Raw genomic sequence first — 16299 nt, forward strand, 5'->3', positions numbered from 1 at the left:
GTGGGCCTACTGACTTTCTCTGAGGGTGAGCGCTTGTGGCCTAATTGCACCGAGGCTTCAGAGACATCTGGGAGGCTTACGATATTGCTGTCATTCTCCAGCTGTTTTTCTCTCAGCTGAAGGTTACTGCCCTGAAAGTCGAGCCACGCTAATGGATCATGTGAACTATCCTAGTCCATGTCAGTGCAAAGTCAGCCACGTTATTTTAAATTACTGCTGGATGCAGCTGAGGGTAGTAATGAACAGCTTGAGGTAATAACTCCTTAAACCATTCCAGCTATACTTCCAAGAGCGCATCTGTCTATGTCCTTATAAGTGCAATACTTTAATCTCTCTATTGCTGTGCTGCATTCAGGATTTGTCAGGCCTGCAAAGCTGCTGCCAAAGGGAGCTTTAATATCCAAGTGGAATGTATTGGCTCTTCCTGTCTATCATTATTATCAGATTGCAATAGAAAGATCTGATTGATGGGTGCGCAAAAATACCTTGAACGGTAAAGGAAGCTTATTCTCAGCTATGAGGTTAAATAAGTGAAAGTCGTGTTTTAAAAGCTCTGTAAAGAGGTTATCAGATGAAGTCTCTTCCCCATCCCCATTCCTAGTTCGGCCACTTCTAGCCTATTGTTATCTTTGACTCCCAGCCATTTAAATTCTTCCCCTGTCTGCACCCTTGCTTCATTCCTGAAAAGCTTCCCTGTGTTGATTAGAATTATAATGAATTTTTTAGCTCTACTTTTTTTTTTTTTATTTTGCCCCAGGTCCAGCAAGACTATGAATCTGTGTTCCAAATGCTTTGCTGGTAAGTGCAGTAAAAGGTTTTTTGGTTTTTTTTGTTTGTTTTTTTTTTTTTTTTTTTTTTGGTTAGATTATTGAAGGAGATGCCAACAACGTGGTTTCAGGGTTTTGCATGGGATTCTCTTCAGTGTGTACGTGCAATCAGATTTTCCTCATGCAATCCAATTTTCCTCGTTTTGGTGCTTTATTTATTTGCTAATCAAGAACCTCTTGTGTAAATGCACCAATGAAGCCTTGCTCTTAAAGTTTATAGAAGTCAGGAATGCCCTTGAACTAAAGAGCTCCGCTGTTAGCACAGCACCTGTATGGATGGTGTAGTTTTCACAAATGTAAAAGTCTGAATTTGGAATATTGTACGATTTACTTTGTAATATTCCCTGAAATACAGTATGGATTAAAAAAGGGGGGGGTGGGGGAAGAAAAACTGCTGTAGAAAACTTCTGGTTTCATTTGTTTTTAATTTGCAGCCTGTGGAAATTAAATCATCAGTAGTTCATTAGTAGTCTAGTTATAATTGCTACATATTATTTTCTTATGCAAGGTCATCGCTACTGTGTAAGATACTAGGAATTGCTACTGACCTTTTCCTGTTAGCATCTTCTGGCTTTGCCTTTTTGAAATTTTTGTGGTATTGTTTAGTATTGTAAGCTTATTTTTAGTTGTAATTGAAGTGCTGTCATAGTTCGTGATATCAATTTCTCTTGGGGAACAGGTACAGTATTAAAATGATGAAAAGAATTTAAAAAAAAAATACAAGCTTTCAGTCATTGGCTTGTCTGTGAAATATCCCCTTTTAGAGCTGAAGTTGGCCATAATATTTGGCTTGCACTTCATTTTATTTTTTTAAGGTGTTGGTTTCCAGTGCATAAGTTACAGAAACTTTGAAATTTAAAGCAAAGTTTGCCACTTCCCCTCCTCCCCCCCCCCCCCCCCCCCCCACCAAAAAAAAAAAAGCTTTTACTGAGGTTTGCACACACACAAAAAATATTTTGACTTGTAGATTTCAAATCTGGGGTTCAGCATCACTTCATTAAATAAACACATGGAAAATAAAGACTGTCAAAGGCTGTTCAGCAAAATGACGTGTATATTCCTCTGGCTGTTTTCCAAAGCCATGGATCACTGGAAGGGTATACTGAAGAAAGTGCAAACTTACATATACTCTTTCTCTACAGACCATGGTCAGAAGTAAGATACTAGGTCTTTGATTTGACTCGGTACTGCTGTGTTCTTACTAGCATTATAAAATAACTTTTTTGCTTTCATACTTCAGAAATGTGGATTTTCTAATTCTGAGATACCAAAATGGCCCGTCCTTCATATTATGGGTTTACCAGAGTACCCAAAACTTTACAACCAGCAGGCCAGACATTAAATAAAAGCATCTTTCACTTGGGTTTTATTGTTGTTTGTTTGTTTGTTTTTGGAAGATGTTTTATGATCCCTTGGCTTCTGTTCTGTAATTCTCCTGAAAAGCCGGTCCCTCTGATCGAGTTCATTTTCTGCTGTAAAAATACAAGATAATAACTAAAATGTATGATATAGGGGGAAAAAAGTAGCTTCTCTTAAATTTTTCAGGATTTTCTTTACAGTTGTTACAGCTTGTTTATTTTATTGAAATAGTAATTCTCAAAAGTTTGAGAAACTTAAAAAGCTACTGCTAATTGGAAAAAAGAAAACATAGTATTTTGTTTTTTAGTAGTTTTAGTATTAGATTTTAACTATGGTTCCTTCAACAACTAGTAATGAAATAATCAGAACTCCAGTCCTGTTTGGGCAATAACTCAAACTCAGTCTTGTAAGTCTTTTTTTTCTCAGACAAAAATATTTCAGTAACGTTTTTACTGTGTTTCCAGTCACAATGTTGAAATAAAGACACATACTTGTTTCTGTAAATTGAACCACCACAGACAGCAAGAAAGCTGTTGAAATATGTTTTTAACTATTCCAGGCACTACAAAGATACGATTTGGAAAAAAAAAAAAAAAAAAAAAAAAACCTTGTTTTTTTTTTTCTTTTAGTATGACAGGTTATTCATTCAAATGTATTGGAGCTGATTTGTATACAGGGGGAAGTTGGGAATTACTATTTCTCTTGACCATCGTTTCCTTTCTCTTTTATTTTAGAAAAAAGAAATCCACACAACGAAAAAGGTTAGTAACTTCATTAAATTGCTTTTTTTTCTTTCCTTTTTCATATGGTTAGAATCCAGTCTTTTTTTTTCCTTTTAAAATATTTTTGCACGTAGCAGCAAAGGCCCTTGCATTTCAATAAACCTTATATTTTTATATAAGTTATAAGGGAAGGGCAACAATTCAGCAAGAGATAAAAACATTATTGGGGTTACGTTAAAATATAAGTTATTATATTTCTCAGACTTTCTGAACTATATACCTGTTTGTACGCACGATTGTGAGCTGTTCTTTGCTTCTACCCTTCCTCTCCTCCCTGTTTATGGGGAAATGTGATCATAGATGCCTGTGATGGTGGTAGGTAGGAGGGTTTAATAAGCACAGAAATGGAGCTAAGGGCAGTGCTCATGTGCTGTGAGTTTGCCTTCTTGTCTGACCAAATACTAGTGATTTGTTAGTAGTTACCAAGATAAATTCACTAAAAGTAACAGTTAGACTGGAACTCCTGGTTTTGGCTATCTTTATGTTTTCTTATGTGAAAGAGGAAAGTATTTTTCATAGGTTATTTGAAAGATTGGGTTGTTCAGCTCTCTGTGGCAAGGATGAGCTGGATGCTTGATACATTCAACCCTTTGCCTGGAAGAGCCCAGCGTGTTGACCTCGATCTGTAGGTTCACTGAGCTCTTCCACGCAAGGACAAATCTGCTGTTCCTCATATGCCGCGTTGGCTTGTGCGTAAAGGTTGATAAATAGTGGAGAGGAGTTTGAACTTATCTGTCCTTTTCAGCTCTCTGTGCCTCTTTCCACCCCATCTGCCTGTTCCAAGAAGGAATACCTGATTTGTTTTGCATAAACCCTGTAGAAGTAGCAGACCCTGAAACATTTAAGAGCCTCTGAAATAATCCAAAGTTAATTGTACTTGTGCAAAGTGCTCTACAACATTCTGTCTCCAATTCAGTGCTGACCATGTGCTATTGATGCTTCAAAGTCTCCAGATACTGCACAAGTGTAATCCTGCGTATTCAATTGCTTCACAGAAATTTGCTCTTGAGATAGTTAAGACATAGTTGCTTTAGATGTCTTGCACATTCTGGATACAAATGCAATAAAGTGTAGTTTTTCTTTAATCAGAATATAGACTGATAAGTGGAAAAAATGCAAATCATGGTTAGAGCATCTCCCTTAGTAACACCACCTCTTTTGCTAATACTGCAACCTCTCTTTCAATACAGTAAACTGCTAAATCTGAATGATGGTGATGAGTGAAATTTTTCAGAACTGCTCTTTATTACTCTTCTTTTGCTCCCACGAGGCTTAGGGAAGTTTTAATATCAACTTCAGGTAGGGACATTGTTTGAGTGCTTTTGAAAAGCCACTTTGTTGAAGCAGACTCTTTCAAGTAGGAATTCTACAAACATTCGCAAAAACAACACCTGGTACCACAAGAACTCATTTCTAATTGGAGCCTGTGGGAACAGTCACAGAACAAACTACTACAGAGTAAGAATAAATATTTTAATACAAAAAAACTGTAAAACTAGACTTCCCACTTAAATAGCTCAAAAAACCCGCACTCTGCCTTTAGTCCATTTGATTGGGATTCTGGAAAGTTTAATTTTTGTGATGGTGCATTCAGCCTTGGCCAGAGGAATGCAGGAAGTGGATTTCAGGTTGTTCAATTATGTGCGAAGCTAAAGGTAAGTGCAGCACTGGAGGGTTTGGTGGGGAGATGTGCTTGGAAAACTGGAAGAAGATGAAATAATAATTAGGGGATTCATGGGTTTGTGAATCAATTTTGTAGCATTTGTGTGATTGTGTAATTGAAACTTTCTAGAGGTGGATGTCCATATCCTTTCTTAATCCAGCTATCCAGTGTGATATTCTGAAGCACTTGTTGAGTATAAAAAAAATTAAAGAATTTTCATCTCCATCCATCAAGTGGGAAGTCAGTATTGCTGGTAATCACATAGGCATTTTCAGAACGTATGCTTGGCTTTATGCCAGATGATAAAATTTTGTAACTTCAGCAGTATATTTTATTTTCTCTGGAGCTTCAGAGATCTGATAAGGCGAAAAAAGAATAAAAATGGACATTTATATCTTCTATATATCATCTGATTTCTAGAAGTATCAGATTATTTGCTATTCTTTCTATTTCCCAAACTCACTCAGATGTCTGACTGAAGTTATGGCATGTTTTTGTGCATCTTAACCATTCTCTTTGGTTGAGCAGACCTTTATTTTGTCTTGCTCAAGTCGTACGCAATTTTCAGAGCATATAGAACTGTGGTTTTTTTTTTTTGTTTTTTTTTTTTTTTTTTGTGACTCAGAGCCACTGAGTAATGCAGTTCCCTCTTTTCGCTGTCTTTGTAAATCCTGGGAACTATTTAAATTGCTGCCTTGCATGGTCGTAATAACACCTACTTTAAGGATGATCTAGCAAAACCCAACATTCCTGTCTAGAGATTTTGCTGTTAATCAGTTGCTAACTTGACTGTCAGTCAGACTTTCAGGCTACTGAAAACATTTTCAAAAGCTGCATCTTGCATTTTGCTAGTTCATATTTTGTAATCCTTATTGTATCCTGTTTTATGATGATAATAATTTATGCATAACTCAGCTCTTCATAAAATTTTTTCTTCTCAAACAAGCAATTAATCAGTCATACTTACATTTTCCATATCCTTCTAATATCTGATGTGAATCCCTGGTTTTTAGTACTTTATTACTGGAAAAGACAGAGCACTTTCAAAAATGTTGTGTGGATTTTTTATTTTTATTAAAAAAGCACTGAGTACTGGTTTTCTTTATGTGCACACAAAATGCATCTTTTTCAGGAAGGCTGCAGTATGTTGTTACCTTTGTTGGTTCCTAATGGAAGCTAGTGCCTCAATTTGTTGCTTCATTAGGCTAGAATTGTTGCTGTAGTTGTGTCTGGCTTTGTATTTTGAAGTACACGGAGTGCTTGCTGCAAAAAGCAGCACTCACTGGCTAGCACTTGAGACTAGTAAAGTTTCATTTTCCACTTTTAGTGCACACTCAGGCTTGAAGCTAAACAATTCTTTGGAAAATTGTTTAGCTGTTTACAGTGGCAATGAACGTACTGCTAATTCTTAGAGCACCTGCTAATAAAGAACTGTAGCATTCCAGATATAAACAGAGATTTTATTTGACATACATTTAATTTCTCTTACTCTGTGCCCAAAGAATTTTTAAAAGAAGACTGGTAGAGAAAAGATGTGTTAGCCATAGTGAACTTCAATAAGTTAGATGTATACTAAGATTGAGAAAGATAGTAGTCATGAAATGGAATTAAAGAATTGGACAAATAACTTCACTTGGGCTTCACTTATTTATAAGCTTGATTTGCACTGCTGACCCCAACAATTCCTTTTACTCTGTTAGTTTGCATTGTTCTGCAGCTTTAAAAAGTGTGAAGATCTGAGTAATAGCTCTGTTGTGGGTTGTTAGCGTGGTATTTTGAGGAAGGAGTAAGAAAGGACTTCTATGTTTTTAATTTACTCTCTTTTCCTTAGCCTGCCTTAAAATTTCGTTGGAGAAATATAAATAAATAGGAAAAAATGAGTTAGGTCAAGTATAGTTGTACTACCTAAGCTTAGGATTCATTTTTTTAGTTCTATCAAAACCAGTCCCACTAGCCAAATCATCCAGCATATTTATGCTAGGCGTTCTTAGTACACTATGTATAAACTGCAAATGTGGGAAAGAAGGATACCTGAAACCAGGCAGACCTGCTGTGCTTCGAAGAGTTAGAGATTGCATTTCAAGTTACTAAACCTATGCATTTTTTTAATATATATATGGCATATAAATATATTAGTGTAAGGGGGTCCCACAATAAGGAGGGGTCTTTTTTTTCCCATCTATACCACCATGTCATGGAAGTAGCAGAGTACAGGGCTCCTGTGTTGTTTTGGTCTGATTTTGCTGGGCATTCTATAGAGGGGTGTTAAAGATGCCATATGAAAGAGCCTTACCTGCCTGGCACCTGTCTGTGCAATGGTGTTATGTGCGTGGCAGTGCAATGGAGATTGTCAGTAGGGCCAATGGCTCAGCTGATGGTTTGATTTCCTCAATTGTTTTCTCCTTTTTCCTCCTCTTTCCCTCATATATAGTAGTGAGGAGGGTTAAGTGCTGATGGCGGACAGACCCGTGAATCATTTCTGTTTCTGTGTGGGCAGAAGAATTAGTGGAAGAAAGGATTTCTTTCACAGCTGGCACTGAGATTTTGTTTCCTTTATTCCTTCTTATGTTTCTAACTTCAAGTTTGCTTTTTCTTTTTCAGTAATGCTTGAAAGTGTGTTTTCACCAACACACTCTAGGAAAACTGAATGCCTTTTAATTAAGGACTTTTTTTAACAGACAGTCCTATCAGTAAACTACCCTGTAGGCCATTAGTGGCTGTTCCATTGCATTGCATCTTGTTAAATTCATAGCCTAGTAATCTGGAGCTAATTTGTTAAAAAACATAAATTACACTCAAACAACATCAGACAAAAATAACATGACAACATCTCAGTACTGGCTCCCTGAAAAGACTATCAAGTATCTTTAATTTATACTTTTCTTCTATCTTGACTAGATATTACCTGTATTTTTTTCATGTCTTCGTCTTATCTCAGGGGATTGTTGTACCCATTATACAGGTTGTTGAGCTACAAGCAAACAAGAGCTCAGTCCCTTTTTTCTAAGGCTTCCATTATTTTTAGTTGGCTTCGTAGTTCTGTATATTTTTCTCCTCATGTTAGTACTGTTTTCTTTCTGTTTCTGTAATATCTTGTTCACCTTCCAACTCCTAACCTTTCCAAATGACTTGTTGAAACACCAGCTGTAATTTAGTCTCTGGTGTATCGGTTCCCTGATGATATTAAAAAAAAAAATAAAATAAAAAAGTAGAGATATGACTTAACTGCCATGATGTTTGCACATTGCCAGCATGAAAGCAGAGTTACCTATTTGGAATGTGCAACCCACAGGTTTCATTTATTAAACTTCCGTGTAACACCATTCTCCTATAAATGCATGCGTAAGATATGAGAGGGAATGTTTCTTTTTTTTTTTTTCCACATTTAGCAATTTGCTTGAGTTATAGAAAAGTCTGTGCTCTGCTTTGTGTATTTGCTCGTTTGGAAACCTTCTGTAGTTTATAGAGACACTAGTGATTTGTTCCTTAGCCTCCCTGTGGAGTTTGTTCCATATTACAATCTAATTCCATGTCCGTGTCGTGCACTCCTGAGTTGTTAATTTGTACATTTCGATGCAGTTTGTTTCATCGTGTTTTTGTAATCCAAACTGAGTGTAACGAGCTATGTGCTTTGGGGACCCAGCCTTGCCTTGCCAATTAGAACGAGTGGTTACTGAGAGAGAGCATGTTTTAAATAAAACATGGCACCTCTGCGTGGGACCAGCAGCCTCTGGGGAATAAGGAAATCTGTTTAACTCTTTCTCTCTGAGAAGAAAGGTCAGTATCAGTGAGCACATTTGAGAAGCATTCAGCTCATTCCTTTGAGAAGTGTAATCCAGATTCATGTTTCATCTCACAAATAAAATTTAGTTTGTCACTGGAGACATGCTATGCAGTATTGCTCGCAGAGTATTTAGAAATGCAGAAGGACAGCTGTCAAGTTTATTGCCTGTTTTCTAGGATTCTAATCACTAATGCCACGAGAAAATTCTATTTCCCTTTATACTGCTACCCAACAGGCTGCAGTAGGGCAGGAAGAGAGCCAGGTGGTGAGAGAGCTAGTTTCAAAATGTATTATACCAGCGAAGGAATCTAGGACCAACACTTAGTAAACAAGTGTATTAGGTGTACTACTTACGTGTGAGGTGACCATGAAGAAGGGCTCACTGTTCTGCCATTCCGAAGTAGATGGGAAAGGGTACAGCCATGACCATCAATATTAATCTTTGCGACTGTTGCACAAGTTATTCAGCACTCTGCTGTTCTTATATAAAGCTCTTGATGAACTCAAGGAAGACACAACAAAGATTTTAGAAGTTAATTTTATTTTTTAATACTCTTTTCTTACTTTCCACCCAAACATTTTTGTTACTCTTTCTTCACTTGTACTTGCACATCCTATGCATTTGTGCACCTTGGAAGAAGTTACTGTCCACCAACAACCTTCAGCTAAGGACGCTGAAAAAGAATTTAGGTGAGCAGTCATGGTGATTGACTAAGACAACATTTCAACAGCCATTGCATACACAAGCAAGGCAAGACCAAGAAAAACATCCCTTATGAAAACCTTCTAGCTCAGCAGCTAGGTGTAAGGGAAGTACAGCTGTTTGCTAAGGTGACTTAAGCTGGTAGGTAAGTAGATGTACAGGACAAATGTGATCTGGATAACAGAACAATATGTAGCTGATGACTTTTCAATTGTCTATTTTATATGAAAGGAATATGATCTAGCAGCTAGACAGCTAGCTAGGAACTTGAGACCTGATTTTCTTTGCACAGTAAATAAGCATTTCTCTGTGATAGACAAGTTTCTTTTTTGTCTTCCACTTCTGTGCCTCTGTTCCTCATTAGTTAGTGAGAGGTGACGATATTTCACTGCTTCACTGGAACGTTTGTGAAGATCAAATGTATGTGATGTTCAGTACAATAGCAGCGGTCGACTAAGGAGCTGAGATAAATCTAGAGCTCCATCTTGGGAAGCAAAAAGTCATTTTGAGGAACAGTATCTGTATTTTCCTCTTCCAAATCAGCTTGAAGAAAGCATGCCATTAGCATATATTAGCTTAAACTGCAAAATGGCTGTCTTCAAAGATAGCCAAGCCCCTCAGGCTGATTAAATTGCCCAAAGTGGAACAGAAGCTTGATCCTTTAGCTATACATAAGGCAGATCCATGCTCTGCCCCCAACTAGTTAGTGATAATGCAGGAAATTAGCGTAACATAACCCAGTGTCAGATCTTATGGACGAAGGCAATTTGATTTCACAAAATCTGTGATTAAGTGGATTTTGTCTATTTATGCTTTCATACCCACATAAAAGCCCTAGGACGCATGTCCAAGTACTCTGGCCGAGATGACCTGCATGCAACAGGGAGAGAAAGGAGTTCTGGCTATTGAACCCTCACTATAAGCTGATTTTTGACTTCCCTTTTATACTTTTAAGAAGTGGATGCTGTGTGGAACCGTTTGCTTTGTTATTTTGTTCCAACCCTTAGAAGTCTTAGGCAAAATTCTGGAATTTTGGTTCTCTTCTTTACCTTCTGTGGATGTTCTATGGTTGCAGTTCTGTTCTCCTTCACACATTATCTTTAGTCCAGTACTTTTCTTTATTTGAATGAAATCACATTGCACTGTAGGAATTAATGCATACCATTTTTTTTAACCCTTTTAAAGCTGTTTCTTCCAGAGCTTGCAAATGTTCCATTCACTCTTTATTCATACTGGTCTTCATACATCTGTTACAAACCTTATATGTCCTCACAGAGTTAGTCACCAGAGGGCAAACTGCTCATGCAGTTATACATATAGAATAGAGCTATAACCTTTAATTTTTCTGAAGTATTGTATATGCATGAGTTGCCGTCTAATTAATGCTATATGTAAAGTGAAAGGCATAATGACTGCCTTCTTCAGAGATACAGAAGTTAGCATTTTACATCGAACACGAATTTTTATGTTAGCATTCAAACTGCTGAATCAAATTGAAAAGCTTGAGGGGGAAAAAAAACCCTTTAGGTTTCAAAAAAATCACTGTGGTCACATAAATATCTAATTACTAGTCAAGAAGAATAACAAGGTGCATATGTGTTTAAGGTGCACATACAGAACTAAAACATTCTTCCTGCTTTAAAGACCTAACAGTTTTAAAACAGCTGTGAGCTGTAGGATATATATGGCTGTTGAATGTTTGTTGTGATGCAAGAGTTCCCATCTTACAGCTTTGAATTTTGTGACCAGTAAGAGAAGCAGAGGATCCCTTGATTTTCCCATTTTTTGTATTTGACTTCTCTCCACCCCTTTCAAAGTGCTGCTTAGGAAACTTGTGTGTTCTCAGCAGGAGATGGTGTATCCTGTCAGCTAACCTGACCCAACGTGGCTAGGGAGGCATTTGTAAATATGGAAAATGCAGAAACAATAAGAGGAGTGCTGTTGCTCTTACTTTTTGCATAACATGGTGACCACTCAGCATAGCAGCTATCTCACCAATTTCAAATTTAGGTATACTTTACAGGGCGTGTTGAGCTTATTTAGTATTAGGCTCACAGCCCTCAAGTTGTAATGGAACTTCTTAAAATTGTATTGATTGTCATCCTGTCTAGTGTTTTACTGGTAATCTAACAAATACATTCTGCTCTTTACCAACTGTTTCTGATAATTAAATTCCAGGGAAAACTATCTGGATAGCCTTGTCTGATAGTGCAGCTGATAGCTCATTTTGTATGTGGCTACATGCTTAGGCATTTGTATACATGACTAGGTGCAAATACTTGTTTTGTGTGTACACACATACATATACACACAAATTATACATGCACACAGGTGTTTATGTACAAATACACATACTAGATTTGAGCCCTTAAGATTTAGGAAATAACAAGAAAGGTTATGTTGCCTTAATAATTATTCCAACCTGTGCATATATAATACAACTGCTTTTTAATTATGCTAAAAGGATTAAAGAGTACAAGAAAGCGTAAGTTTACTGGCCTGATCTCCTCGTTTAAATCACGGGTCGAAATGTCATCCAGGTAAGCTCTGTTTGCTGAAAATGTCTAAATATCTCCTTTAAACATATATCCTGTCCTGCTGTGAAGATATCAGTAGTTCTTCATACACAATAGGCACTGATATTTCTAATGAATAACATTCCTTGCTATTAAGTAAGAAATATGATACACATTGTAATTTAAATGCTACTGGGAGGTTTCCACAGAGTTGTACATTCATTCTTTGTATAGTATGGTGTATTGAATAGGAAGCAAAGTAAACTATTCTCTCTTACACTTTTTCTTATTATTATGACATTTGTACATTGGCCTGAATGGTGAGTTATTAAATTTCTTTAAAGAACTTATTAACCCTCTAGTGTTTCAGGAAAATAATTTACCATCTTGATGCTTCTGTGAGTCAAGGTGGTGATACTGTTGTTCATTACACATAGATCAGAATCAAAAGCATGAATGTCAAACATCCACAGATTCTGGATATCCACTTTGAGAAGCACGGAGGCTGTAGCCCCTTCCTAATCTCCCTCCTTTAAAGTATATAATTTTATGGCACTCTAAGCATTGAAAGTACAGATACTGCTTCCTGTCTCAAGGGAACTATAAGGGTACTGAATGGTTCTGCTAGTGAGGACCCAAGAATGCCTATTTGAATGTCCTGTGAATAAGTATGGGTAGGAGTCACTTTAAAAAGCCATGTCGGAATTTTGTGGCGGAGATAGTAGATGGAATCTGATTCTCTGATTGCTCTTCAAAATTTTCTTTGGGGTTAAGACTATGTCAAGAATCTAGCAGAAAGAATCTTTGCTTTCTGTAAAGTTCTGATTTCATGTTTTGAATTGCCTTCATTCTATCAGGTAAGAGAGCTAAAGGTCTTGAGTGTACAAAAGTCAGTAGTTAAGATATTTACTGATTTCTGTCTGCTTGTCTATACAAACTTAGCAAAGAATGTTGCCAACCAAAAAACAAACAAACAAACAAACAAACAAACAAACAAAAAACACCACCCTACATACAACCCTTTAGATGGTGTCTGTGGAGGTAAATTTCAGTTTCTGGTTCGTTTCCAGCCTGAAAATGAAATATACTTGTGCTTTCTACCAGTGTGTCTTAGCTGAGCTTAGTGGATTTTTATTGCATTTAATAGAGAAGCTTTAGTTCACCTTTGTTGACATGTCCTGCCCAGCAATATGTGAAGAAATAGGAAGTTGATCTCAGTATAGGTGAGCGCATTGTTTCACTATGACATTCTCTGTGTCTCAGCAAAGTCTGTGCATCACTTCAGGTCCTCAGTGGGACTGCCTTCCACTGAAGAGCTTATAAATTGCTGCTCAAAGCTACATTTTGACAGTGTTGCCTCCTTTTTTTTTTTTTTTTTGTATGAGATTCACCAGTATCTACAGAAAACTGTGATTGGGTATTTACGTTTACCTCGTTGACAAAGGTAAGATAGTGTTTAGAAATACTCTAATATTAGTCATTATTCAGTATTTTTGTTAGTGTAGCTATTACTTTAAAATAGTTTTCAGTTACATAATAGATTCTATTTTAACTAAAGACGTAAGACAGTACTAGTTGTTTTTTTTTTTTTTGATAATCAGCATGTGAAAATCACAGCTGATGCATGACTGCTAGTGAAGTGTAACTGGATGGTTCCAGTATGAATAACTTTTTTTTTTAATTGGACTCTTGAATCCATGAACAACTGAGCTGGTGCAAAGGTTGTCTCTGAATCCAAAATCAAGATGGCTAGCAATATTTTCCAAATCGATGTATCTGGTAGCAGTGGATAGCAGTAAGTCTCTGGTGCATTTCAGTCTTTCAATCCTTTTTTTTTTTTCTTCCCCTTTTACCCCTCCAAAAGGTTCTTGTTGGGTCTCAGGGCAAAATATGTACGAATATTCATCAAATAGGTTTAGAAATTGAGAGTTGCTGGAAGCTTTTGTAGTGGAACTGTTTTTTGTTTTGTTTTGTTTTTTTGGTGGTAACCAAAAGAGCTTTTTTTGATGTAAAGGTCAGATTTCATGTTCTTGTTCCCACTTGAGCTCTTTTTGACAGAATGAAAGCTATTTTGCTCTTGATTTATAAGATATTTACTCTGAGTTAGTACTGCATAAACATCTGATGTTGCGAGCAGCTCTGTGTTCTGCTGACCGTGCCCTAGTAAATGGTGAAAGGGATTTTAAGATATTTATTGGGGCCTGTTCTGTAGGTAGCATAGCTAAGTACAGAGTGTCTGTTTACAGGAGAACAAAAATAATAGTTTTGTTTTTAATGTGAAACCATTTTCGCTTCCAAACAGCAAGTTGCAATGATGAACTCCCTGCAGAGAGAGAATGAATAGTCAGTTGTGATTTTCTCCATACACACACCTGAGCCTGGGAAATTAAATCATGCCGTAACCTACAGGGAAGGAAAATTTACAACTCACTCCCTTTGACTTACTAAGATGCTCTCAGTTGTACTTGAGACTTCATCTCTTTCTAGAGAACTTTAGGAAAAGACAGTATTGAGCCATAGGTAATGTTATGGTGGCTTGTTCTGTAGTTATGCTTGCAAAGGCATTCAAATGAGTCTACCTCTTTAAAAGAGAAAAAGTAGACAGTCTTACTGGTGTGAGGACACAGTTTATGTAAGTTGAAGATGATTTCTGTGAAGAACAAGAACAGTTTGTAACCCTTTTTGCACCCCCAGTAAAATTGATTAGAATTTGTTTCAGAATGTGTTTTGTAAGGGTTTCATTGCAAAGAAAACTTTAAACTATCTTAAAGATTTTAAAGAGATTTCAGCATATTTACCCAAATAAATGTGTGTGCATGAGGGTGGCATTTTAAGGCTTGCTTTATCAAGCAAAAATCTTGCATCTTTAGACTACGCTTGATTAATACTAGGTTAAATGCTCTTGTCTATATTGCTTTAAAATACTATTCTTCAGTGAGTAGAAAAACTTGGAAGTTCCTCACTAATTTGGCTTCCCTAAACGTTGCTCGATAAGGGTCAGGAATAAAGTAAAGGTCTCTTAATCTGGGCCATTTTTTGGTGTGTGTCTACGAACTTAGTGAGGAAATAAACTAAAATCAGTATTTACTTAAAGATGTACACATGCGCATAGACATTCTCTATTTTTATATGCATATATTCTCTCTAGATGTGCTCTGCATTATATCTAAGTGCTGTGAAGTGACTTTTTTCCTTGAATCTTATGTTGATTCTCTCCCATTATGAACTGCCTTGACTTTTTAGAATTTTATGTTGACTCATCACGTTTTTAAATCAAAATAGGTACTTCAGAAATGGAAATACCTAAGTGATGAGCCTATCCCCACAAATGTTCTGAAGCAACTGACACCTACCTATTAGATGCTACAAAGGAGCAAATGAGACATGACGTTACAGAAGTCACCAGCTAAGCTCCTGTATAGAAATAGAAAACGATCTCTTGTCATAGTAACCTCTTCTGGAGGTATAGAAAAACTATTTTATTAGTTTTAGTTTGTGTCATTACTTTAATGGCAAAAAAATGAAATTATGAAACAGTAAAAGCGAAAAGAAAATTAGCTTTCTGGCTTCCTTGCTTTCATGTGTGAATGAGGGTGTTGGGAAGCAATATCCTGGAGGTTGTGGCACTCGGAGCTGACATTTTTACTAACAGGCAGTACATGTAAATAAGTACAAAGCATGGCTTATACACCAAAGCATTGCAGGTTAACTTCTTATCTAATCAAGTAATCAATTTTAATCTCCTCTATTTGTGAATTATCCCTTGAGTTCCAGTTTGCATTCAGATGTATTCCTAAACTGTGAACAGACAAATAAGGTAGCAAACAAGAAATGTTCCACAAATCAGGACAAATACTGAGCCAAATTACTATGTAAATCACATAGATATCCTTAGTTTCTTAGTTAACAGAAGTATTAAGCTTCATATAAAACCATTTTTACTGCAAGTTGGTGTGTTTAAATGCAAACAGTGACAAAGAATCAACCTTTAAATTCTGATCATTGATTTTAAAAACATTTTGGTTTAAATCAGTCTTTTGTGAAACAGGATTAGGATAACACTAAGTTAAATTAAAATCTCATCATTCTTGCTGGAGCTGCCAGGTTAGAAGCAATTTATTCCATTTCTCCTTTTCCAGTGAAATTCTAAGGGATTCAGCACCTGAAAATTGAAGAAAAGTGTAACCTATTGTGAGAATGTCTTACTGAGCAGGTGAAGAAATCCTCTGCTCTATTCTCTGACTTGTACAAAGTATTAGGCTGAATAGCCACGCAATTTGTGTAAACATCAAACTGCAGGGATTGAGGTGTTTGCTATTTTGTGCTAAATATTCCCTTTCACTAAGCTGAAAGGAATTCAGTATTCTTCAGCTTTGAAACCTGTGGTGGATTCCCTTCAGCATTCAGCTTTGTGCAGGCTGCATGAGGCACCTCCTGGCCTTTCCTACCCTGGTCTCTGACATGGGAAGCATTGGTCAGGGGAGAAGTTACAGTGGTGTGTCATTTACTGTGTCCAACCATGACTCCTTTCCTAACTTACATTAGAAAGTTGTTCATCCCCCTTTATACTGTGTACAGCTAAAGTCTGTACTCTGGTAAGGACACAGGCACCTCTACAAAACACTAACTTCGTGCGTAACTGGGTTAATGAAAGAGAGTCCCAAG

At 36.8% G+C, this 16299-nt stretch overlaps 1 protein-coding gene across 1 annotated transcript in view; it reads left to right on the top strand.

The window, feature by feature from the left end:
* The window catches only part of ZFAND3 (zinc finger AN1-type containing 3), a 134245-nt gene that overhangs the window by 34116 nt on the left and 83830 nt on the right, over positions 1-16299 (top strand). The window contains exons 2-3 of the mRNA XM_035320267.1: positions 758-798; positions 2921-2947. Of these exons, the coding sequence (XP_035176158.1) occupies positions 758-798; positions 2921-2947 (68 nt within the window). The remainder of the gene's footprint in view (positions 1-757; positions 799-2920; positions 2948-16299) is intronic.

The sequence above is a fragment of the Oxyura jamaicensis genome, chromosome 3 (assembly GCF_011077185.1).
Source record: "Oxyura jamaicensis isolate SHBP4307 breed ruddy duck chromosome 3, BPBGC_Ojam_1.0, whole genome shotgun sequence".
NCBI lineage: Eukaryota > Metazoa > Chordata > Aves > Anseriformes > Anatidae > Oxyura > Oxyura jamaicensis.